This window comes from Camarhynchus parvulus, chromosome 1, assembly GCF_901933205.1.
Source record: "Camarhynchus parvulus chromosome 1, STF_HiC, whole genome shotgun sequence".
Taxonomy (NCBI): Eukaryota; Metazoa; Chordata; class Aves; order Passeriformes; family Thraupidae; genus Camarhynchus; species Camarhynchus parvulus.
This window is the reverse complement of record NC_044571.1, coordinates 41,949,649-41,977,486: the sequence shown is the minus strand read 5'-3', so window position 1 is coordinate 41,977,486 and position 27,838 is coordinate 41,949,649. Positions and strand designations below refer to the sequence as shown.

The window sequence follows — 27,838 nt, the reverse complement described above, 5'->3', positions numbered from 1 at the left end:
AGCCATTACACGTTTTGCCAAAGGTATTTCCATCTCTGCCTTGCTGTCTGCAGCGCCTCATTTACAAACCACAGGACTCTTTTCCAAAGTGGTTTAAGAAGGTTGACAGCAAGCCCTGTAAAAAGATGGGATCTTCTGAAAACCAGGAGATCCTATTTCTCCTTTGGTCAGCTGGGTTTAAAGAACTGTTGTACATGCTCAGTGAATTTTTTGGGAAATACTAAGTACCACATAGAAATTTAAAAATCTGAATAGATTATTAAATATTTGTACTTTATCCCATGGGCTGTTTCCAGTAAGAATGATTTCAACAAAGCAAAATTTAGAAATTGTTTATGGTTTAGGCCTCAGTAGTAAAAGGCACCAAAGAAATTGTCTGAAATCCTTTCAAAAAAACCTTAATGCCTGCATCTCCAAAATAAATAACTAACACAGACTGGAATTAGTAGGATGGTTCTGACATGACTGGTGAAGGGTTCTAGAACTCTCCTTCAGTAGAGTAAAATATTATTGAAGATACTAACATATTTTTACCATTACCTAGATATATGGTACTTTTAAGAAGGATCCTTCTCATTTCCACTCAAGTCTCTTCCAAGTTCTCTTCAACAATATATGAAAATAAGTATTCAGATTTATTTCCATGGTTTGCTTCTACATTGTAAAGGCTTGATCAAAGTGGAATCTAAATTGTAAAATCATTACATTTTAAGTTAAATCATCATATTAGTGACTTTGCTTTTAGCTTAGAAGATTTAGTGTAATGGCTGTGGAGGGACAGGGATTGCTAAGTTCAAATAGTACATGAAGAAGTGGAACTACCCTTACTGAAGTTCTTTTAAATGGGTTTTTCTACTCAGTGTTATAGGTTTTTCATCTTTTGACCTTGATAGGGAATTCAGTTTATACTCTATTTTTCTTTACTTCTAAATGATGAATTCCACTAGTAAAGTACTGTGATATCAACCAATTAACACTAATTATAACAAGTTCAGAATGCAATAAGAAAACCCTTCATACCTTGCCTTTATGGCCACTAACACCTGCTTGTTTTCCCTGCAGAGTTTTTCCGAGAACTTCTGGAGAATGCGGAGCGATCCTTGAACGACATGTTTGTCCGGACGTACGGCATGCTGTACATGCAGAACTCCGAGGTGTTCCAGGACCTCTTTGCGGAGCTGAAGCGCTATTACACGGGAGGCAACGTCAACCTGGAGGAGATGCTCAACGACTTCTGGGCTCGGCTGCTGGAGCGGATGTTCCAGCTTATAAACCCTCAGTACCATTTCAGTGAGGACTACCTGGAGTGTGTGAGCAAGTACACGGACCAGCTGAAGCCCTTTGGAGACGTGCCCAGGAAGCTGAAGGTTCAAGTGACTCGAGCGTTCATTGCTGCCCGCACCTTTGTTCAGGGGCTGACAGTAGGCAGAGAGGTGGCGAACAGAGTATCCAAGGTAATCTGAAATCAGAGTGGGGTTTTTTCAGCTTGAATTTCTTCTCAACTTGCCAGACAATTGAAATCTGTCTTTGTGCTTTTTTTTTTCCAGTACAAGGAAGTGTGTTTGGTTGATTTTTATGCCTACCAATATACCGATCTTAAGTTCATAAATAGGGGCAATGGTTGCTTTCAGTTCCTTCTGGGGATATTAAGGCAATGCTGGCTGGAAAGCATTTCTCTGTGCTTAGGACACAGTGAAATACCAATATACATCAATGTTATAGCATGATAATGATTGTCATTTGTAATTCAAAGCTGGCTACATATATAAAAGATGGGGATTTAGATCAGAATTTAAATGTTTCAAGCAAATTTATTCTGCTGTTCATTAGGAAAGTACAGCCCTCACAGCATTCATTCATCATGCAGCTGGGTGATGGATTTTGTTAGAAATGTCTAGTCATGTTTCTGATGAGGAAATAGACAAACAGTGACACCTCTGAAGCTTGAGCTTTCCCAAAGGATGGTTTGACTCACATTTATTTTAGGTTTAATTATTTATCTATGCAAATATTTATGGCAATTATAATCCTTGAGGGCTTCGCATAATTAAAGAAAAAACTGTGCAAAAATAACCCATCTGGGCACCAAAAATATGCCTACATGACTTTCTCTCATACAGTATTTCAAACTCAGGTATATTTTTCTGAATTGGTGTTGCAACTAGATGATTGCTCTGTGATCTTACTATTTCACAGATACTCACTCAAATACTCACTTCTGAACAATAAGTGCATGAGTGATTTGGAATCTTGGCCCATCCAATACTTTCCCACATTTACAAGCCTAAGCCACTCCTCTGCCTGAAGAGGACCATCTCATTTGCTTCATTTAAACCACAGTCAGAGGGTGAGGTAGAGCCTATACACTGTACAGTAGACTGCAACTCAAGCACCCAACAAGATGGGGCTTTTAAACTTTTCTTAACCTGTGTTATGTGATCTTTTGCAATTGCAAGTTGAGAAGCCATGGAGCTAGAAATGTAGTCAGGAAGGGAGAACCTGATTTTATATCTAGGAGACTGCATGGGGGAAATAGGTAATTTTGCACTTAAAATTCTGTGGATATGTGATCCTTGCTAGTCAGCTAGAACCAAAGTCTCTTCCTCCAAGCGCCTTCCTGAGCTTCAGGGCTGCCTTTCTGTGATTTCTGGCACTGTCAGTTCTTGCTATCTTTCTGAATGGTGGCAGGATACCACGGTGAAACCTCGGGCTGCCTAGTCTAGCTGGGGTAGCTTTTCAGCCTCCAAATGTGCAGAAGGCATAAATCTTCAGCCCCAGATTTCCTCTGAAGAGAGATGATGTCCCCGTGGGTCAGGTTCTAAGTGAAAGTACAGAGCTCTGATGTCACTGTTGTCTGCAGGCATTAGGTATTGCTGGATCAGACTGTGGAGAGTAAGCTATGTAATTCATGTAATAGATGCATAATTTGTGAATCCCTCACAGATTAAGGTCTAAATTAAGGTCTGCTGAGATGTCACTTTCCCTGTGTATGTACATGACTATACAGACTGTGCAGGTGTCTCCTCTGTCACATATCCAGGAAGTGTTTTCCTCTCAGCCTCTGGGTTTTGGGTACATAAGCCCTTTCAAGAAAATGGTTTAAAACAAGATCACTAAATGATCCTATGATCCTATAATGAGAGCTGCTAACTCTGCAATGATACAGTGGGTCTTTTCCTAGTGTCAGATGAAGATGATAACAGTAGCTCAATAGTAGCTTGCTTCTGTTGGTTTTTTTTTTCTTTTAACATGAAGGAAACACTTGAAATCATTGTTAAAAGTGTTCAGTGGGTGCAAGACACAATAATGTCTTTATAGTGATACTCCATTATACTACATCTAGAACACTGTGTTCAGATTTTGGCTCTTCCTGTACAAAAAAGGCATTGATAAACTGAAGCAAGTTCAGTAGAGGCTACCCTCAGAATCTGGACTGGGTTACTTGTCCTTGAGCCTGTGGGACTGGGGCCTCTTCATTCTGGAGAAGAGGCTACTTCAAGGGCATGTAGGAGTTGCTCCTGGTGCCTCTAGGGAGGTCATTAAAGAAATGCAGCAAAGCTCTTCACAGTGGGGCATGGTGTGATATGATGGGCATGATTTGAAACATTTCCTCTTGTCCTATCACAGCAGGCCCTAATAAAAATCCCATCCCCATCTTTCTTACAAATGCCCTTTAATTGCTAGAAAGTTGCTAATAAGATCTGCCTGGAGCTTTTCTTTCTGCAGTCTGAGCAACCTCAAATCCCTCATGTCTTCAGAGGAGAGGTGCTCCAGCCCTCTGACCATTTTTGTGACCCTCCTCTGGACCCAGTACAACAGGTCCATGTCTTTCCTGTGATGCTGTGAAATTAATCTGGGTGGGGGTCTTCTGAGAGCAGAGTACAGATGATCTGTCACATTTCTTTAGGATCATTATCCTATGATCCTACTAAAAAATTAATAAAATCAATATTTTGCTTAAGTATAGAATATACTTTGATTGCAGAACTATCTTTGGTATTAAAATCTTCGTGGATTTATTCATACCCACAGCATATGCAAAAAAATTTCTGGCCTTAGGGACTTTGTGTTACATGCAGCCCGGTGAGGCAGATATGAAGAGCCCCAAGGGGCACCAAATATTCAAGATTAATAATTGTCCTGTGGAAAGGATGTGATTACTCTGAGAATGAATAGTTCATTGCCATATCATAACTGTGGATTTTTATGCTGGTTTATCTACTGTAGAAAATGACAAATCCTTTTCTTTAAACATAATTTTAAATGACTACAACCATTCCTTAGAGTTAGCACATAACTGCAGCCAAAAATGAGACAGGTAAACATCTTTTGTTGCTATTTTGAAAGTCATCCAAATGCAGCACAGACTTCTTTCCCATCATACTCTAATATTGAGAGATTCTGTGATAAGGTGCCACATCTGGATAAGTCAGGAGAAATGAATAAAGACAGAAAATGAAAGGAAGAACTGTTGCAGTTCTATAAAATCCTTTGTCCATTTTCTGCACTGGCTGGGAACAGAGGGGGATCTTCTACCTGCAACATCACAAGCTTAAAAGATTTTTTACTTTCTATTTGTGGACCCATTATTTCACTGAACTGCCACTGACATAGAGAAATGTTGAGCCTACACCTTAAACACCATGAGAAAGAGAGTAACTAATGAGAAAGTTGTAACATCTCCTTTGGGTCTTTATTGTCTCATCATCTTCTGGATCATTTGTGTAGAGGGTTGGTGGGTCACACATGAAGGATATGTTCCCTCTCTCATGTCAGGGACATATCCTTTCTAATTTTTCCTCAGAGAGGTTGTAATGTCTGAAAACAATGCAGTTGGTGTATTCCTTGCAAAGGAGCTACACTTCCTTTACTTCAATGAGGTGTGCACTCAAGCACACTCCAAGGAGGCAACAAATATCAGAAATATTTTTCTCTTACAATAGGATTTTGCAGTTTAGCAATTTGCTTGTCAGTGAGATTATAATTTAGTAAGTCACACTTAGATAAATGGGGAGGGAGGGTGGTTAGGACATCTTATTTTTGTAATTTTTTCTAATATTATATTTCAGTTGCAAACAGACACAGTTGCTTCCATCTGCCTGAAGTTTTATCATGCTGTTTTAGTTGAACATGATTTTCATGATCTCTAAGTCTAATTACAATTTTTATTCTTCAGAGATTTTTAAATCTTTTTACTTCACATTCTAATGCATTAAATTTCTGAGTGTTATGTTCCTATGGTGCTTAAATCTCCACTCAGTACAGTATATTTCCACTGGCTTGAATGGACCAGCTTGGTAAATTATATATATATTCTAGAAAGTTGTATAGGTATATGAGCAAAAAGTTATTATTTCTTAAATTGAGAATATTAACTTTTAATTTAAATCAATTTATTCATTAATATAGAAGAATTCCTAAAATATCTCTGGTTGAAAGGTCCCTGTAAAGATCATTGAGTCCAACTCCCTACTGCTTGCAGGACTAACTAGAAATAAACCATATGACTAAAAGATTTATCCAGATGCTCCTTGAGCTCTGACAGGCTTGGTTCCGTGACCTCTTTCCTGGGGAGACTTTTCCAGTTACCAGCCATCCTCTGAGTGAAGAACCTTTTCTTGATGTCCAATCTGAACTTGCCCTGATGCAGGTTCAATATATAATATTCAATATGCAACATCAGAACTGCCATTTTCGGTATGTCAGAGGTCTGTTTAGTTGATTTTACCTCAGTGGTAGTAGTTTAAAGGTCAGTATAGGAGCAGTGCTTCTCAACTACTATACTTTTCTAAGCTGTAGGTAGTAGATGTTTGTGGACATTTTGAACTACAGTTTCAGAAATAATTAGTCAAATTTTCTACTACCTGTTTTTTTCAGTACATTTTTAGGTTCTAAAACTTGGCTTTTCTGTTTTGATCCCATTTGGTAAAAAAAAAATAGTTCTGTCCTTCCCTGTTCCTCTGTAAAAATATAGCACATTAACATGTTATTGTTATTAAATTTACTTGTTATCAACTATTTTCCTACATAAAATCAATAAATAAACTTAACCAAAAAAAAAAAAAAAAAAACAACCAAGCCTTCATGACAAACTGTGATTTAGTATCTAATGTTAAGCTGGAGAAGCTGCTGAAAATATTTCTGTAGTTGCTCTTAGCTGTGATTACCAATAGTGTGATAGAAAAGACATATGCATACTTTTCATGTTCATCTTTTACTGTGTCTGACTCTGGACACTTTGTGAGAAAATAATGTTAAGTTTTTCTCTCTGACACCAAACAAAGCATTTTCAGTTATCACAATAATCCCTTTGAACTGTCACTGAGTGGTGGAGGGTGTAAGCAGAAAAAAACATGGGGAATTAAAATTTTTAAACAGGAGGGTCCAGGATTTCCAGGCACATGTGATTCCTGAAATACTTTTCCCATATATGTGAACAACTGAATTACAACAATTATCACTCAATCTTTCCTTGGGAACTGGTTCTGTTTTACACATGCCATGTTTGGTTCAGAACTCTTCCTTATTTAATGAGAAAAAACCATCTGCATTGGCTCTTGCGCTAAACCTGCCTCACTAGGACCAGCAAGTGCGTGCAGAATACTTTTATTTACAGAGATCCAGGGGTTTAGTTATTGTTTGCTAGTTTTGCTTTTCTCTAAGTTTGGCCATTTTGTGATTTGTTTTTCTGTCTGAATTTGAGCACTTTCTTCCCATTGTATATTGGAATAAGGACACGAAGAATTGTTCTGAGTTTGGCTTTGACTTTCACACTTGAAAATTCATGCTACCAGCAACCAAAGTAGTTTTTATACCAGGAGTAAAGTGAAGCTTAGCTCAGGGGCATCATTAAGAGCAGTTAGTGATTTTGTTGGTGGCATAAACATCAAAGATTTGTGACCCAGCCACTAAGAACTTATTTCATTATGCATTTAAATATTAATTATCATTTATTACAAAATAAAAAGAGGCTGTTACAATACTTTTCTAATTGTATGGCATAGACTATATATCTCCTTCTTTTTAAACCAATTAAAACCATTCATCCCCTGAATATTATTAAATTATGTTAATATCAGACTTCTTATTAGGAACCTGGTGATATATGAGCAAAGTGAAATAAATTCAGTAATACAATTATAAGGTTAAACCCAAGATTAGTAGTGAAAAGCAGTCTCTAGTAATTGCCTGTGATTACTTCTACTTGCAGAATGCCAGGCCACTGCTTTTCTAATATGCTGAATCAATATTCTTACAAACTCTGCTTTTCATGGTTTATAAATAAACATTCAACATTTTGTGAGAGGCATAAATAAAGGCCAATATTGAATGACACAGTGATTCAGAATGTAGTTATTGCAGGGGGGAGGGAATATGACATGGTGATAAGTCAGGTAATTAAAAGCCAAAACAAATTGTACTTTAAGCCTGGAAAATTTGATTTGCAGGGTATGACAGATAAAGAGCTATGTGTCCTGTATATTTTAACTTCATTGGCTGAAGAGATTTGGATGTTAAAGCCACAGAAGGAAAGGAAATCTAAAAAGACAATGGTATTTAGCAAACTTTAATCCTCAGTTCAAATTGTTGGTTTAGGAACAGCCCAGCTGAGCAAGCAGAGCTTTTATGATTGCATCACTGTCTGTTCTTTTAAGGGTTTTTCCAGTCATTAATTATTTGAATTTTCATTGAGTTAACATATATTTACAAGAACTGGATCACACTGTGACATGAATGGGGCCACATTATTTTTTTCCTCTTCCTTTCCCTTGGTGTTCCTCAGGCAGGGAGCCCAAGGATTATCCAACCAGGGGAGTTTCAGAGCTGTGATGTGTCTGTGGCACAAAAGCAGGAATGAATTGTATCCACACTTGAGTTCTTTCTGGGAAATATCCTTTGAACTGTGGTTCTTCAGCTGTGCTGAATATCTTTCCTTCTTTTTTGGAAAGAAAAGGCACATAAACTGATCTAGTTAATTGCACACATTTCATGGAGAAATAAAAGATGCCTTCCAGATATCCCAGACATACTGCAGGTGCACTGATCTATTTTCCACTTTGTGTGCGCTGGAATCATCAGATGTTCCAGAAGAGCAGTTCAGAAGAAAAGGCCTAAAATGAAACAGCAGCTTCAACAAAAGGAAGAAGGCAGTAGGAGGTGTACAAAAGCTGTGGTCTATGTCCTACCTATAACAATTTTATATAGGTAGGACATAGCCTAGCCTCTCCATTTCATAGGTCTTTAAATATCATTCAGCTACCTTGGTATTGAACTTAATAACCCAAGTTTAACTGAGTCATGTTGCTCAGTAGGACAGTCAGTCTTGCTGAGTATCCCTCTAGGTAGCTCTGCTGTTTGGGCTTATTCCTGCTGTGTGCCACATCACATCTCAGAATCCAAAGCAATCCTGTCTTTTTGGATTTTTTTGTATCATTCATAAACAGAGATCTTCTGATTGCAGTTATTTTGCTCAGTTTGTGGTTTGGGTTTTGCTCAATGCCTACTGCATAGCAAATACCCTTTAGTTCAGCTTTGCATGAAACTTTTAACTATAAATTAAGAACTGTAGTGAGACTATTTTAGTTTAACAACATTATTAAACACTGCCATGACCCATTAGAAAAATAATTGTTTTAATCAAGGTTTTGTGCAGGATTGCTGAAATGCACATTTTACACACAATCCTTCAAAATTCTCACATCAGATGTATTTACCACCTACAAAAGATGTTGATATGGCACCTGAAGAAAATATATTAAGAAAAAAGTTAGAACTTTTTCAGAGGCATTCCTGGAAAAAGGGATGTATCCTAATGCATATCATGATACATGGTCAAGTCATGATAAAAATAATGGTGAAGAAAAAAAGCTCATCTAGGAGCTTGCTGATACCTCTATATTTAGAAATTCTGTAAATAATCTTAAAGCAGGTTTCACATTTTTGCTGTTTTAGCCCAGGAAAGTGAAAGAAAATTCAATCAAATGGAAATAAGAAGGAGATTAAAAAGTCTGTAGGTTAACCAATGCAAGGAGATCTAGATTATCTTACAACTTGCTGACCTTTTAGAATGACTCCTTTTACAGATTGTCTTAATTCTATTTCAAAGACAACCTATGGAAGCACTGTTTTTCAATCATGATTTGAGAAAAGCAATTAATTTTATTTCTCATGTGAGCCTGAAGCAGAAAACAAATCCTAATGGGTTATTTGGCCTTCAGGTTTCTGTGGAAAACATTAGTCAAGAAACTATCTGATTTACCTAAAATGCATCAGGAATACTAACTGGAATTTAAATTCATATCTGTTAAGTGTTGCAGTCAACAAAGTCATCAGCAAAATAGTGAAGAAGTCAAATTTCTCTGAGACTTTCAGATAATTAAGTCTGAAATCAACAATGTGGATCTACGTTCAATTCTCAGTTATTCAGGGGTCAGTTACAATTCATTTCATTGTCTGCTTAAGCCTTGCATCTCAAAATAGATCTCAGACGAAAAAAAGGATGGTGTGAACATAGAAATGCAAAATTAAGAACTTAATTGTCAGGAAAAGTATTCTGGTCATCTGTGAAATTTTAAACTTATTGACATACTCCAGTGTGTGTTTTTATCGGAGATTTTGTGATGCAAGCTTGCTGAGTTTTTTCCATAATCTTTTCTGGAAAAGATAAAATGTCACTTTCATTTGATCCACATGTTTAAGAACACCTTTACTCTTGCTTCTTTTTCTCTTTTCCTCCTTCTCCTTTTGTTTTATTTTTAAGCCCTTAAAAGGAATTGAGTTCTTGAGAACAAATTAAATGTACCAGATCAAAGTGGGGGGAAAAAGTGCTTTGAATAAGATTGGAGGATTTAGCTGACCTCAGAGGAACACCTGTCACCTTTAAGTGGCCAAGAGCAGAAATTAAGAATATAAAGTGAGGATTGTAATGCAACACGTGCCTGCTTGTCCTTCATAATGCATTGGCATCCTTTGGCCACTGGTGTAAAAGACTTTGCAGTTGTCCAACACCTCAGCGCAGCTTTAGCCTGCAAACAACTTTCTCATTCTTGAAAATCTTTTTTTCTTTTAAAACTGGCAGAGATATTTTGATATTCTGGGCTGTCCCAATACTGTGCAAGTCTGACTTCTGCTCTTTGATTTTAGAAAGTTTAGCAATTTTGTATGAATACAGCAGTGGATAAATTGCTGGATTTCTTCAGAAAGCACATACAGGCTCTCCACTTAACCCCGACTTAGGTGATCTTCAGTATCAATCAGCAACGAATTACATCTACACTTGCCTATTGTGTTCTTCATCCCACAGTCTTTTCATTCATGTTCATATGTTGGCATTTTCTGTGGATCCAGAAGCGAGTGTGTATAAGGCAAGTGCTGGCAAGCTGACAAAACTGAGCAGGACTAGTGCACCCTAATTTGGAGTTCCTGAGTCAGCTCTCTGCATACTGAGTTGTTATGCAGAGCCATCAGCAGCTCTCTCCACAGAGAAGACACCAACCTAATTGTCCTATTTCAAATGGAGGTTTTATGCATCTAATTGGTAGAGAGAAGCCTGAGCAGCCAAAGATGCTATCTGAATTTCACAAAAGTAGCCTTAAGTGTTTAAGTACCAGAAAGTGAGAAATGACAAACTGTGTTCTTCTTCCCTCCAGCAGTTTGCTGATTCAGGACTATCACCACTCTGTGTAGATGTGATGGAACATCAAGTCAGCTGTTATGAACCCTGCTTTTCAGACATGTCCCAAAGCAAGTGAATGCACATGGAACTAAGTGCTCAGTCCTCTCTCTCTGGGGAATGCAATAATTGACCTATTTCAGTCTGCGGCATCCAAGCTGCATTGACCCCCACCAGCTCAGGCCTAGGAGTCATGGAATATTGAATGGAAAAGCTGCTCAGCTCAACTGCAATCTTCTTTTAGGTCTAAGGTCTTCTATGGGAATTAGGTTGCATCTGGCCACAATACCTTTTATACCTTCCTATTTCCTAGTCAATGAAAGAACTTTTAGAGGTATTTACTTGTCTGATTTCTTCAGGCTAAATCTATATTTTGTTGTTGCTGGCTTTACCTGATTATATTAATACTAGAGTCCGTTCAATCCATTGTTTATTTGAAACAATGATTTAATTTTGTGTGCTACTGTGCAAAAGATAGCATGAATGGGGGAAAAAATCAGTTTTCCTCCAAACTGAGTGTTAGTTTTGTATTTGCACTGACATTTTCTTTGATTAACTGGTGGCTACTTTAACACCTAGCTTGAAATGCAGCAGAGAGACAGCTCACAGCACACTGCTGCCTTTGGTCCTCGAGATCTTAAGGTAAACTACAAGACAAACTGATACCACATAGTGTATAGGAAGACAGAACGAAAACATGTTCAGAAAGCACCTGGAAACCTACCCATTATGAGTAAGGTGTAGTTTTACAGGAAAAATAAGCCACTGTGTGTCTTTCATCATTGCACATCTGTTTGTAAGTTACAGTGCACATCTGCTTTTCAAGGATACTGTATAGAAACCAAAACACAAGAAAAACTGGCCTCAGAAACTTTCACACTGGTCCCCAAAACTGAAATTTTTTGTGAGGCCTCTGAATGTTTCCTGGCCATAAGTGCAAGGTTAAAGAAATCTCTTAATGCAACATTTTTATTGTTGCAGATATTTTTGTATATCATCAACATATAAAGCTATGATAGAATATGCCAAATGGAAATTAATGCCATTCAGTTTTTCAGTTAAATCAGAGTTAAAATTTTTGGTGGAGAATGTTTGTAGATTTATTTATACCCTGCAGTCTCCACAGTTAACAGAGGAATCTGGCTGCCAGTCTCTACCGCTATGCAAATACTTATTCTTCCATATGGTTGCAGAAATAGATTAAAAAAAATATTAGGGGTATGAAATAATAATTTATACAATAAATTTTATTCAAAATCAGAAAAGAGGGAGAGGAGTAGGGACCCAGACAGTGAAATGTTAATACCAAAATGGTTCAACTGTCTTACTGTTATCCTGACCCCAAAGAAAGGATCCTATGGCCGTATCATATTTTCAGTCTGATTCCCTAAAACTGCTTTTGAAAGAAATGTCTTCTACACTTAGACTAGTACTGAAGAACTATAAATATACATTTATTCCTACAAATGCATATTTTACATGGAAAAGTCTATTCTCTATTTAAGATTCAGTGTGTGCCACCTGTTCTGCCTCCCACTTTCACTCCTTTTGACTGAATCAGTAAAAAGTACCTTAGCCATTGGCTTCAATGTGAACTTGATTAAGGTCTGATTGTTCAGACTGATATAAAATCAGGTTGAAAACAAAGGTTTTAAGGCAAAGGTCTTTACAGAGAGATTGAAGAACTTACTGATGGAAATATTGCTGAGGAAATTTGGGTAGAATGAGAGATTTTCAGCCAAAAATTACCATTTAAAGGCGTAAGAACAGCACTACATGTAAACATAGATAAGTTTATAAACTGTCTGTATGTAGTATAATTTGCATAAAGTCATAATGAGTGGAATTTCAGACACATGATAATTTAGTTTAATATACTGTAGAAGTTTAATGCATTTCTGAAGCTTATAACCTTACCTGCCACCAGGGGCATGCCCCAAACACGGGAGCACAGTGTTCACAGTTTCTATTTCAATTCCTATGGTTGCCAGTGAACTGAATATGGGCTGTCAGTGTGCCCAGGTGGCCAAGAAAGCCAATGGCATCCTGGCTTGTATCAGCAATAGTGTGGCCATCAGGACCAGGGCAGTGATTGTCCCCCTGTTCTTGGCAGTACTGAGGCCACACCTCGGGTACTGTGTCCAGTTTGGGTTCCTCACTACAAACAGACACTGAGGAGCTGGAGTGTGTCCAGAGAAGGGCAATGGAACTGGTGAAGGCTCTGGAGCACAAGTCCTGTGAGGAGCAGCTCAGGGAGCTGGGGTTCTTTAGCCAGAGAAAAGGAGGCTCAGGGGAGACCACTCTCTGCAAAGGAGGCTGTAGCCAGGTGGGGATCAGTCTCTTCTTCCGAGTAAGAAGCAATAGGATGAGAGGAAATGTCCTCAAGTTGCACAAGGGAAAGTTTAGATTGGATATTAGGAAAAAACTTCTTAATGGAGAGGGTTATCAAGCATTGAGATAGGCTGCCTAGGGAAGTGGTTCGGTCACCATGTGTATATGTGGACCTCAGGCATGTGGTTTACTGGTGGATTTGACAGTGTTAATTTAATGGCTAGAGTCAATGATCTTAAAGATCTTTTCCAACCTACACAAATTCAATGATTCTACCATTCTATACACACACACATACACAAAATTAATAAGACTTGACAGATATATTGTGTTAATAGTGCTGATTCTGTGAGGTAGACCTTATGCAATGGGGTGTGAAAAGCACTAAATTATTTTTGCTGCTGACTAAGTGATGACATGGAAGAGATTGTCACTTAGCAAGAGAAAGAAACATGTTAACTAAATGTATTGGATTAATTTCTTTTTCTATTATCAAAATTATTTTCCCGGTGACTGTGCATTGGTCCTGAGGAGGAGGAGTAAGTACCTATCAAGGAAAGATTAGATTTCTACAGAGTGGTTGAGCTTACTGCTTAATCAAGTGATAATCCATTTCAGCACTTCTTTCTCTTGTCTTGCCTTCACATTCCTGTAGGCACACATAACACACACACACACACACACACACACACACACACACACACACACACACACACACACACACATTCCCAAGTGTCACGTTGGCAGCTAAAGTAGTGGGAGAGCTTGCTGTGTTGTAGGAGACATGAATGGGACAATCTTCCTTTGCATGAACTCGAAGCTGTTGAGGTTCACTCACCTGTGCTTATGATCAAATATATTTCAAAATACTCATAGAAAGAGGGGACTAAAATGTGTATAAGCCTATGAACACCCAAGCTAGCTGCAGGTAATGGCATAAAAATGTTGCTATTTGAGCTTGTAATGGCTGTTTTATTATCACCTGATAGGTAATTATGTATATATCATGAAATGTTGATATATTTATACATAGATCACAGAAAGCAATACTTGGTCCAGTATTTTTGAAGGTCTTAATACAGAGGAAAAAAATACAGTCAACAAGTACAGAAAATTACTTTAAGTTTTCTATACTATGTAGATTTTTTTCATTTTGTAGCTTTATTTTTGTCTTTTTGGATCAAAGCTAGAGCATTGTTCAGAGCCACACTTTCTTGCTAATTTTTATCGGTGACTAAGGACTCAATTATACTTTGCTGTCAAGATGACATTTTATAAAAACAGTGAGAATAAACAAATGCATTCTAATAGAACCATGTTTCATGATTATCTTTTCACCTAAGTATCTGCAGCATGATCCAAAAAGCCTCAAAAGTAAAATTATTCCTAAATGCTTTAAGATACTCAAATATAATGCTGTGTTTAAAGTGACAGTGGCAAAAGGACAGGGGTTGAGAAGAATGGAAGTTTTGGCAGATCAAAATCCTTTTAAATGTGTTTATTAGCAAGAAAAACTAAGGGCTAATAATTCAGAGGGTATTATAAGAGTTGAGAAGTTGCTAAAAAGCATAAAGCTTGATGGGGGAAAGTAGAGGAAAGATGTTCTTGGAAGCTAAGATCAAGCATAATATTTAACAGCCAGAAATTCATATCACCTACAGTCTGTCAGGGCTTACCTCAGGTAACTAAGTTAAAACTAGAGTGACCTGATACTGTTTCTATGATCTCTGCAGAAAATCAGGCATCTCCAGGGGAAAATCACATCTTGCGCAGGTTCAGTCATGTTCTAGAGTGGATGTTCTCTCACCAGCAAAGGAGAGAGAACAGAGAACCACTAGAGGACATTTAATGCATGGACCCACCTTTAACTAGTCTGAGGTAAAACTGCTCAATAATGTGAACATCCCATGAACTTAACAAAACTTCTAAATGCAAAGATGGGAATTGCCTAAGATGTATTCTTTTTGTCACAGAAGTCCTAAACTTTTTCCTTTCTTTTTTGCACAAATGTAGAAAACACACCTGTGCATTTTACTTGTGTTTTTTTTAAGGGCTTATAGTTCATGTTTTTTAATTACTCTGTAAGTTGATATTAATTTATTATGCTTAGGATTTCATTAGAGAAGTCAAGAATAGTGTTCATGTACTTCTTAAAAGCCCAGAAGGTTAGTTTCTGCCTGACATATAGATCTATAGTAGTTCTTCATACCAAAAATTCTACTTTCTACTTTCTACTTTCTTTTTTTATAAACGCTATTCATCCAAGTATTCAATATTTCAGTGATCAGAAGTTAACTTTGCAAATTATGGATAAAGATTAAATAAGGCAGAATCAACCCTAATTTCTTTACATGTAAAATGTGGTGCTTCATCATTAACTTAGAAAATGGGACTGGTTTTGAAATGAAATGGAAAATGTCCTCTTTAATCTGTTGCTCCAGATGTATGTAGATTATTCATTACTGGAATAAGGAGACTTTGTAATTCAAAGAATAGGTGACACAACAGAAGAGGAGAGGAAGTATATGGTTTATAGAGTTCAGCTGCTATGCATACTTGTGACAGAATTGCAATTTGATTTTCTTAGTAATCATTATAGAAAAGAACTTCTAAACTGGTGACATTAAAACATAACTAGAAATGTAATAAGCAAAAAAATTACAGCTGTTGGTTAGTACCTTTGGAGACAAGCAATGCCCAATCATAGAATCTTTTTCAGCATTATTATTGACTTACTCTTTTCCAAATATAGGAATCTATATCCTAGGACACGAGTAATTTTGTTCTGATTGCTGTCAAAAATACTTCCCGATTTTTTGGCACGAGGTAAAGGGAGGATATTTGAGCTGTCCCCTCAACTGAAATGGTGGTCAGAGAGCAATAACAGCAGGAAAAAGTGAAAATCTCACTTCCCCATCTCTTAACTATGAATGAAGTGGGTCAGAAATAGACTCTGGCATGTATCAGCCATAAAGCAGCCAAGAACTGCCCTTATAAATATTCAAATGGAAGTGTTTGCTGCTGGTAAGGTCTGAAAACAGGTGTAATTTTTACTATTTGTAAGAGCAATTCTTTTCTAAATGTAAGATTCTTTAAAACAAATGCACACACACAAAAAAACATCTGCGCTGATAAATCGCACAGATAAATGAGTTACTTCAATATCAGTACATTTCTGCCTTGGTGTTCTGTCTTTTCCAAATACTTATGCTCTATTTAGCCAGGTAGATTTGCCTTTGAATATTATTCACTTTGAGGCTAGTGGTTGTTTTTCACCCTGGGACCATAATTTCCTTTTGGCGTTACTTTTGCTTGTTTGTTTACTTTGGTTTTGGATTGGGTTTTTTGTTAATTTATTAGGTTTTTTGGTTTATTTTTATAAGAGTTGATAGATTACTGGGTTTTCCTTTTTTACAGAACATGAAATTAACCTGGCAAAGGAGTTACTGCCTCAGTAAATGTGAACAGTCATTTTTGGGATCTGCTTGGAAATTTGAATGGGTCTCATCTCAAAGCATGTGGTTCAGCTAAAGAGAGAATTGACTTCAGATTGTTCCATAAATTGTATTCTTAATCAGAAAGATGTAAACTGATTTAGTGTGAGAGAAATCTCTTTTGCCTCAGGAAGCTGTGGAGATGGTAGACTGCAGAATATCAGCCACCATTTCATGGTGTTCAAAAGGGAGCTGTAGTTGGAGGTAACAGCCTGCATTAGCTTGACCTTACTGTGAGAATCTGTTTGATCATGTAGTCTCATCTCCACACCTTATCAGTCATCCTGCTTTATAAGGCAGTGGACTAAAAAGCCGTCCGAAAATTTTTCATTGGTCTGATAATATTGTATATGTCTGATAATATAGCTTGAGTCATTTATTCAAGGGACTAAAACGTTACATTTCACCAAAACTGACTTTCTGAGCTAGAGATTAATTACACAAATTGAAAGATTTCTTACCTCTTTGTTTCTAGAACCTGTAAAAAAATACATTCCTGTTTCTCTTATACAGATTTTATATGCTTTATTCTAGTTTTCGTGAACATTTTTCATCAGAAGAATAAAAAATCTCAGTGACCTTACTAAGCTAAGTAACAAAGACTTGTAGATGAAAGCCAATCTTGTTGGCTTATTTATTTTTTGTAGAGATTTATTCAGAATCACATTTCTTCAAACCTGGAGGCACTTGGGTTGGCCCAGCTAGTCTGGTTCATTAAGCCAAAGTGCATTACCTTATGTAACAGAATTTCAGAAGATCCTTGCTTTTGGTGAACTAAGATACCATATGTTTGGAGTATGTTTGTCATAGGCTTCTTCAAATGAGCAATGAGAAGAGTTGAGCATCTCCAAAAAGCAGTTCTCATCTCCAGACACATCGATTAACTTTACAACATTGCTCTCTTTCTTTACCAACTATAGAGAAGAGAATAACTCTTCTTTACATTCTTTATCTATATGCATGGCATTAGATGGAGAGAAAAACTGGTCTGTTGGTATTAATATGCAATATAGTATTTTTTAGCTGTTCAATTAGAGATTGTTAGAATTTTTAAAGTAGAGATTGTTAGGATTTTATCTTAGGCACTTACATTAAAGCTGCTCCTTCTTAAATGACATAAATACAATTTTTAACGACATTTTATTCAGCATTTATTGGTCAGTCATTGTGGAAATTATTCTGAAAGGAGAGCAGACCAAGGTAATGATTTTCTGTAGAAATCAGCCGCTTTAAAGGCAACAAATGTACAGTTTTAATGCAGTTTAGTGTTCTGGCGTATTAATAGAGTTGACTGAATAATAAAAAATAGATTGTTGAATATGTTTGAGTAAAAGTAGACCAATTTTCCTTTATGTAAATTAGTATTTCTGAAAACGCTCAGTTTTGGAAATTGTAAATGAGTTAATCACAGTATTTATGTGAGGAACCTGCTGTTAGTTGGTCAGCAGCTGAAGAATTTTGCTTTTACATAAGAGATCTAAATACATGGCCACCTAGTCAGGCATAAAATTATCTAATTAAAATACACAGTCCGTAAATAAGTAAATTGTAAACATAATTTCCTAAATTCTGGTTGCAAATACTACTGAATAATGGGGATATCAACACAAATAGAAAATTATCAGCATTAGAAAAACCTCCTTAATCCTATAACCTGTAAAACTTGCAATGGTATTTCATCACATATCCTGATTAGGGTTATGACATAGAGTTTGTATGTGGTTCTGGCCATGAAAGTGGTTTAGTAATATATTCTGTGTTTTCATCACAGTCTGTAACTCACATTCTGCCTGTTGCTCCTCCACATACTAGATGGCTCACACAGTAATTAAGTTGTATTTTTTGCGGGGGAAGGGTTGAGGTGTGTTTTGTTTTGCTTTTTGTGATTTTGTTTTGTTTTTGTTTTTTTTTTTTTTTTTTTAAGAAAGAACCTGATAATTGAAATAAGTTTAGGTGGCTTATTGACTGGAAGCTCAGTTACTCAATCAGCATTATGGATATAAATCACATGTAGCAATGCTGCGGGTAAGTCATGAAATAGATCAAGACCAGGACACAAGTTTATGCAGTACTACTGCAGTACCTCACTTGTTGATCACATTGGATGTGCTTAGATTTTATTCATCTTTTTACTGCTGGCTTTTGCTGTGTTCGTGGTGAACACTGCAATTAGCACAGAGGTCTTTGTAGCACTTACATTAAAAGCATAACATTAACATGAGTGTTAGGTGTTCTGGGAATATAGTTCGTGTCTGTACAACTTAAGAATATATATTGCTGGGCAGGTTTTTAAAACCCAACTTTAAAGAGTTATGTAAAAAGTTATGTAAGTACATAAAAGGATACATAACTTTGGTTGGCAGAAAAAGTCATGACCAATAGGAACTGGAAACATGACTGAGGTGCAAATATTGTATCTACTGAAGCCTTTTTTTGATACCTAGTATCCCATAATCAGTTGCAGCATGTGCTTAGAAATTTTTCCCAAGAAAATGTGTTCTGTGAATCCTGTGTTCTTTTCCTATAGCATATCAGTGCTTGAGACGGTTTTCTCCCATAAATATACGCGTGTGAGCACTTGAAGATTGTGCCTTTTTGCTGGACATACTGGACACCAGTGCTCCTCATGGGCTGCTCAGGATACCTACAGTATTTCACCCTCTGGCAGAGTGAAGTGCCTGACACCAGCACATCATCCTCTTCCTATTGTTCCTGTATCTCATTTTGGCTTGGGCGCTTGGCACTGGCATGCCACTCTCTGAGGAAACAATGTTCTTCATGCAGATGGGGTGGCCTTGGCAGTGCAGCGTACTCTCACCACCTCAGCCCACAGTTGACTGGCAGCTGTGTCCTGGAAAACTGGCATGTTACCTTGCAAGGGGCACGTTGCCATCTGTAGACAATCAGGCACCTCGGCAGCAGAATGATCACAAGTGAATATCAGCTGTTAACGTTCAAGGACTGATTCCAAGTCATTTGGGTTGGCTATTCTCTTTACTGCTAAATGCAGAAGTCTCTATTGCATGCTGCCTGCTGTCTTACCCATAAATAAGTCTAAATTGAAGAGTAATTCCCCATACAGTATTTACAGCACAGATATCTGCATTCTTTTATAAATACATAGTGATAGGCACTTTTCAGGAATATTTTTAATGGAAAAATCAGAAAATATACTGAACATTTTTGTCTTTGATATCATATCTTACCTGTGTTCTGAGAAGCAGTCTGTGGTCAGTAGTGAATTAGACTGTTCTCAAAGTTAATAAACAAATGTTTAATACCACAGCCTTTTCAGAACAAAAGGTAGGACAGAAATGAATGATCTGACTCTTGCCCATAGCCATGAATGCAGACCATACCTTTCTTAACCAGGAAATCAGATAGTGCAATTAAATAATGCAATGAAAAGCATATATTAGGAAAACTTAGCTACCATTTAAAAATGTGATTTTGATCTGAAAAATTAGTCAGGAGATATTTTGAATTAATTTTTCTTCATAGATTATTTATCATATTTTAACAGATTTCCTAAAATAAAATAGAAGGAGCTTTGAATTAGCAAACCTGAATGTTAAAATAAGCTCAGTTTGGCTCATATGAAGATTTACTGAGCCAAGGTCCCTATGTAATTCTGTCTTGTCTCCAGCTGAATGAGATATTTTCAAAAAAGATTAGGATGCTACACTGAACAGTTATGGACACCTAAAAGCAAGAATAAAATTGAATTCATTCTCTTTATTTCTGTGCAGTTTGTAGGGCTAAGAAGAGTGAAAAAGACTGGGTTTTGATTTTTCTTTCCAGACACTGAATGCATATAGCCGGCTGGAATGCTGATACCATGATGACATTTTTGCATACTGTATTCTCAGACTAGAAATGAATTCTGATTTATCACACAGCTTTTAGGGCAATTTTATTTGACCTTTTCTAAATACTACATCCATTTATCTCTGGGCAGCTGACAAAGTCTCTTTTCCCTGTGACATGGTATTATTATTATTGGGGTTGGTTTTAAATTACCGGCTTCACATAGTTTTATTATGAAAAAGGCTAATAAAGTGCCCTCCCCACCTCAATTGTGCAATATTGTTGGAACATTTTAATTGTGGGGGTTTTTTCATTGTCTCATTTTTCCCAGGTGCTTTTAGCCAAGGTACGTGGATAAATAAAAAGGGATGGGGGAGTGAGCCCTGCCTTCAAAGTGGCACAAATTAACTCACATTAACAGGCCTGTCACCATGTGGAGTGAATGATGTCTCTACACATTTATCCACGAACTAAATTTCTTTTTTTTTAACAGGGGTGAGTAACCTTGGATCCTGGAGGGGGAAAAAAGGTGGAGGAGGGAATGGTATGTGCCAGTTTTCAGCACCTCTGTGTCCTTTCACAGCAAAATGTTATCAGGATCATCATGTTGAATTTCAGCTGGGCTTTGTGCTTTAACTGCCAGCAGAGCAGTGATACACAATAAGCTGGCTGCCAGCTGGGCTGAGAAAACTCACAGCAGGGTGGGCAAGTACACCAGAACCCCGTGCGGAAGGACACATCCGAAATGCGGCTCTCATCCAGCCGCTCTCAGGATCTCTGGAGTGCACTCTCTCCAGCTGCAGGCTTCTCACAAACACAGAGCAAACAGTATGAAATCTTTGGGCCTTCCAGAAAGCAACAAATTTACAAAGGGGAAAGAATATGCCATTAGCACTTTGCTCACAGTGCACCGTAAGGTTATGAGAAATCAGGCTTAAAAACCATAGGACTGTAATTTTTTTAAAACAACTGAAATCTTGGTAGGTGGAGGTGTTCCAGTTTATGCCCCTTTGTTTTATAAAGTCAGCCCACATTACTAAGCTCACAAGGTGAACTCACTGTGAGAATTAGTATTCACTATTTGCCAAGTTTTCTAGGCCTTTATTTCAGGGAATGGAGATGGTGCAAATTGCAGGGAGTGGGGCTGTGCATCCAAGGAGATATGGGAGTGATACTGTGTGAAGGTACCTATTCCACATTCTAATGGGAAGGTTAAACATTCTCTGCTCCCATCATGATAAATCCTTGTCTGTCTGGACCATTGAGCCGCTCTTCCAGGAGAGACATCATACCTATGAATAATTCTGGCAACATTTTAAAGCAAATTAGAGTGTGGCTTTATGGCATTTTCCACACTATCCTCACACAGAAAGGATTATAGATGTCAATTATTTTATCTTTTAAAGAGAGAGATGAGATTCTCTGTATATTTCTTGATCCACTGCATAGATGAAAATGGTGTTATGATGAGTTTACAAGACCTCTAAGGCTGATTAATTGCACATAAAATAGTAGTATGAGAGAATCCTGTTAAGAACAAAGAAACTATAAAATGATCCAGATGCAGCTGTGTCTCAGCATTACTTCATATGCTGGCTGTTAAACATCTTGCAAATGCTGTTGACTCCTGTTAAATGCAGTTCTTGTTAACTGTACACTAATCCTATTTGTATTCAGTGGCTACGTAAATTTCTTTTTGTAGGGTTTCTTTTTTTTTTTATTTCCCTGGAAAATTGCACTTGTATACAAGAGATCCTGATGATGTTATTCCTATAAGGAACCAGTATATTACACACCGAGAGGCATGACAATCAATGCAAAACAGTATTATGAATTTCAGGTGAATGTCTGAGATGATGTTATAGCTTAAAAGAAATAGAATAATCTCTTAATAAACTTATTCTCTGAATATAAGATTCAAAACATATTTTATTTCTCTATCCAATGAGCATTCTCTGGTATTTTGTAGTTGCAGCTCTGTTACTGTTTGTGACATGTGTCAATATGTTGACTTTGTACATAAATTCTGACCTGGCAAAAGACCTAAAAACATACTCATCTTTAAATCTGAGATACTAATTCAAAACTAAGAGCATCATTTAAATACTTTTCTAAATCAGGGTCAGAGTCTCCACAAATAAAATGTAATATGAATATTGAATTTGCGGATATTAATTTTCCCTTTTAAAAGTGAATGAGATTTATTACTTTTACACAGTGTTTTTGGAGTGTTTCACTACTATTTAGCAAAAAACACATAGAAAGAATAAGGTTTTTTTCCTACAAACAGTGATTCACGACTTTTGGCATGCCAGTGCAAGATGGCACTGTTATCAGAAGTAATGTTAAATAATTAGTGCTCAGAGAGTGCTGTCATGCTCATTGTTATGGCAGATTAGTAAGGATTAGAGATAAAATGTATTTATTTTTTTATTATATAGATAAAAAGAAAAAAAGATTACCAAGTCTAAATCCCTCCTATTTTAAACTATAACATTTTTGGAGGCTAGTGCGCTCAAGAATTGGGACTACTTTAATACTTTGAATAAAATGATTGAAAATATACTTGATTGAATTATGTAACCTGATGTTTTGTTAAAAATGAGATTTTTCTAGAGTTTGAGAGAAGCCTGCATCTCTCTAATACAAACTTTTGCTCTTCCATTGTGGCATGGTTTAGGAATGGTAGTCTCCAATTTGCTGCTCCCACTAAACCCATGGTGCTGCTTTCTCCCTCTTCTTGTCCCCTCTTCCCACTGTGGGTGGCTGGAGAAGAGAATTGGAGGCACAAAAGGTAAATATTATGGGTTGAGATAAGAACAATTTACTGAAAATAGCAATGAGGTAAGAAAATCTCATAACATATGGCTATAGAATAGTAACAGCAACAATACTAATAACAGAAGTGCACAAAAGACTGATTTGATTCACATGCAAAATGCTCCTTGGAGCCCGATCCAGCCGCACTGCCCTGACTGGAAGAGACTCCTTCTCCTGGGAAGAAGCTCCCTTCACCCCACCCCTGTCAATAACATTTGGTGGAGTAGAATAACCGGTGTCATAGCCATGCCTGCTCCCGGCTACTTCAAAAAACTAACTCTGTCCTGGTTGGAACCAGGACACATTGCAATCACAAAAGTAAGATTCACATTTGGATATTACAGAGATGCCATTAATCCTAAGAGTATTAAAGCAGGTAGAGATTTGGGTGGTTTGGTTTGAGACACCACTGAAGTGGATTTCCCTGAATACTGAAACTACTCAGTATCTAAAAATTAGGGCATGGAACTGCTCATTCTCTGGGCATCTGGATCTTCTAATTTCACTACATAACTCTCTGGAGACAGAGGTGGTTTTTTTTTCAAGACTATGTAACCTTACTTTAGGAAATTCCAAACTATCTAGAGTACAGCTATGCCTATACTTCTGATCTATATTTATTTCACTAGGGCTTGCAAGCTGACCTGATACTTTGGGAAGTTCTCTTTCTACTTGTTTTGAAATTATTTATGTATTTACACCTGGCAGTCTCAGAGCATTCTTCTCCCAGAACAGTTAGGTAACACGTTGGGGTGTTTTGAGAACCAGCAGCCTGTTGATTAGAGGCAGAGGTTCTTAGAATAAAGCTAGTTTTGACTGACATGTCCACTCCGACTTCTTCTTTGTTTTGTTTCTCTTACATCAAGCCAAGTTAAAAGCATAGAATTCTTATTGATTATGAATTGTTCTAGCTATAAAAATCAGTCTGCTGCCCTTAGAAGAACAGAGTTGGATCTCTATAGAGAGAAAACTTATGGCAGCATGGCTACAGAGAAAGAAACCCAGTTTTCAAATGATTGTAAAATACAAGGAAAAATTGAGAAGGAGCATAGGGCACTCTCTTCCTATGTGGAAAGCGCAGAAATTAGAATTCTATTTCTGAAGAATAGCTGTTAGCAACTTCCTGACTCAGAAAGGTTGCTCTAGATGAAAAAGGATTGAGTACAAATAAACATTAATTGATCATAAAATGAAAGGATAAAAATACTTAGATATGAATTGGTGTAACTGGGTTGTATTTAGTCCAGTCTGAAAAAGGTTTGAGCGCATCCTAGATTGATTTGAAAAAGTGTTCCCAGTTTCCATGTGTCCACAACACAAGAAGGATACTGAGAGAGTGATGAAGAATGTCATTATAATATTTAGAAGTAATTAAAATATGTTCCATAGGAAGAGAGTGAAGGAGTGAAGTCTATTTCTTTGGGGGGGAAAAGCATAAAAGGTGGTTTAATCATGGATTTTACACACACAAGTGTGGAACAGCATTTTGATGATTTCTCTTAATTGACTAAGACACAAAAAAATCCTCTGGCTGGAAGCTGAAACTACACAAATTCAGGCTCTATTCACTACACACATTTTTAATTGCGAGGGTAATTATCCATAGAAACAGCTATTCAAAGGCTATGATGGCCTCCCTAGCACTTGAAGTTTTGAATATTAAATTGGGTATTTTTTGAAATAGCTTTCTCAAAAAGCTCTGCTGTATTTTTAACCTAGTTATTTTTTGGCTGTGTTTTGCTAGTCTTGACATCAGATGGCTGCAATGACCCCTTCTGGATTTAAAACTCTACCAATATAAAGGGAAAGTGAACTTTAATAAGTGAAAACTTAGTCTGATCAAACTAATTTGCTAAATAGCATGGGCCCACTTGGAGCACCTAGATAAGACAGCACAGAATAGGTGCAGTGAGGGAGATTTGTCTTGAAGTAATTTTTGCAGCATTTTGATCCTATATTCAAGCGAACAGAAAGACCCTCAGAGAACAATTTAACATGTAATACAGTAGAAGGTATGTAACCTGTGTAGTCTGCCTTATATTATTATTAATCACATAGAAACACATAATGAAAGGAACATTAAAGATGATGTTGTTTCAAGACCCCTTGCATAGGCAAGGACACCTTCTATTAGGCCAAGTTGGTCAAAGCCTCATCCAGCCTAGCCTTGAACACTTCCAGGCACTGGGCATCCTCAGCTTCTTTGGGCAACCAGTACCTCATCATCCTCACAATGAAGAATTTTTTCCTAATATCTAATATAGCCGTACTTTCATTTAATTTAAAGCCTTTCCCCCTTGTCCTATCACCACTTGCCTGTATGAAAAGTGCCTCTTCATGTTTATTTTGAGCCTCCTTTATATACTGGAAAGGCTGCCCTAAGATCTTCCCAGAGTGTTTTCTTCTCCTGTCTGAACAATCCCAACTCTCTCAACTCTATTAATGCTGATAATCTGTAATTTTATAACATGTATAAGACCTCAGTCCTAGACTACTGACCCCATGTATTTGGTACTATACAAATATGGATTTTTGCTTCACAAACTCTGTGTGTGGAGGTAAAAATCTCCATCTTGCTTTGTCTGCACACCTGTATCAGGACAAACCATGTCTCTTCAATCCAAAGCCTATGCCTCATGTTGTTTCTAATTCAGGGATATTGCTTTCCATCCAAGCTAAGTGGATGGAAACAGCTGTGCCCATGACCCATGAAATAAAAAAATCCCTTCCTATTGCTTTTAATTTCATAATGTAAAATAGTTCTTTAAATCATGGAGAACATAATCTCCAAGACCTCATCTCCAGAGTAAGCCTGGTGATAAGATGTAGGGCCTTCCTGTTTACTGAACAGGAGCTGTGGAGCTGTACTGCAGAGTATAACCTCCATTTATGCAGCAGAATAACCTACTGGGAGTTTCAAAGCATACACAGGTTTGGAAAGTATACTGTATTCTCAAAGAAAGCATTAGAACAATAAAAACTTTTTGATTTTGATATAACCTTTGCTTGAATGAAAAGAAAGAACAATAACTCCTCTTTCAGAACAGTTAAACCTTTCCAACAGTTCAGCCAAGTGGGAAATGTCTTTATTCAAATTCCTCCCCCCTTCAAGGGGGCTGGTTAAAACTCCTTTTTTGTTGGAAAAATTACCTCTATACTTGAGAAACCCCTGTGATATGTGAAGTATACATATTTCTTGTTCAGTGAGTCAGTTCTTACAGTGTTAGGTGCACAAGCTGCATGCTGGAGTTAAAGGGTAGGATGATTATGGGGTCAACTGATCTAGAAAGATGTCTCCAAGAAAGGCAGATTAGCTTAAAAGATACTTTGAATATGCATTTAGCATCGGTGACTAGTCAAACATAGATATTTGAATCAGACAAACAATTTGTTATTTATGAATGTCAGATTACAAAAATAATTTGAATTTATGACACTAAGGTTTAAACAAACATCAACCTAAATGTATATAAGCCTGAAAGTCCTTATGAGCATTTCAATAAATGATGCCATCCTTGGTACTTCAAAAAAGCAGGTCACTTATTTTTGCACCAGTAATGATATAGGAGATTTGAATGAGGCATTTTTATTAAAATGCGTGCATAGGATATTAAAAAGACTTATGTAAATGGCATTTGCAAATACACAGAATGGTTTCAGTTGGAAGGGACATTAATGATCATCTAGTTTATTAAAAGTAAATGTAATCCATACTGCAATGTGTGATGCTGTATCAAGTTGTACATCTTGTTGCACTTGCCTGAGAAGCAAGCATGTAAAACTTTGTCTCTTTCCTTATCTTTTTCAGCAAAAAAAGTACATCATAAAAAAATGATAATATTTGTATTTTTTGCTGAGAAACAGCAGGAATTTTTTTAAAGTTGAAAGCAAGACAGCATCAGGCTCTGTGGGAGACTGTAGACACTGAATTATCATATATTTGGAAGTACTCAATAATCAGTTTTGTGCAGACTAAAGCTATGACTAAAGCTTTCTTGACTGCTCTAGGTGCAACACCAAGCATAATTTTCAGTCCTCTGCTCATTATAAAAGAGAATAAAGGGTTGAAATTATTGAAAAACATGCAGTTGTCTTCAAAACAGTTACTCTTCAATGCATTTAAAATACAAGTATTTGAAATGTCATTAAATATTAACAAAGTAAAAAAACCAGTTGTTCCTTATAGGGTGTTTCTTAATCAATCCACACAGAAAAAGAAGGTAGGAAGAAAGACAAATAGGTAACTATCTTAAAGTACTCAGACAATGTAGTTTCAGAAAAATTTATGATCATTATATGTTTGTTTATTTTCTTCTGCATTTGTAGGTTTGAAAAGTAGTTCTACTGAAATAAATGTTGATGTAGGGAAGAGATGCTGGCTGATTTGATGTAAAACTCTCCAAGCATATACATAAAGCTTAAAATTTTGGTCTGTACTAGTCACAGGGCTTGTGGGGGCTTATTTTCAACACCAGCACCTTAAAAAGCAGAATTCCTGTGTGCTGTCACCTTGTCCACTGCAGGACATGGAAACAGTACCAGGTAATCTTTAATACTGCAAGATGTGATTGCAGGGGTCCTTGATGAGGTTCAGGCTGAACTTTCTCATATAACCTTGGGACTCTTCACTCCCAAGCTGTCTCTGGACAGGAGCACTGATTTTGTTTCATTATCCTAATATGTGGCTCTGTTTACATCCTGCTTTTCAGCAAAG

General features: G+C 37.0%; 1 protein-coding gene across 1 annotated transcript in view; it reads left to right on the top strand.

The window, feature by feature from the left end:
- Window positions 1-27,838, top strand: part of GPC6 (glypican 6) — a 727,318-nt gene that overhangs the window by 390,582 nt on the left and 308,898 nt on the right. The window contains exon 3 of the mRNA XM_030946960.1: window positions 1,063-1,454. Within this exon, the coding sequence (XP_030802820.1) occupies window positions 1,063-1,454 (392 nt within the window). The remainder of the gene's footprint in view (window positions 1-1,062; window positions 1,455-27,838) is intronic.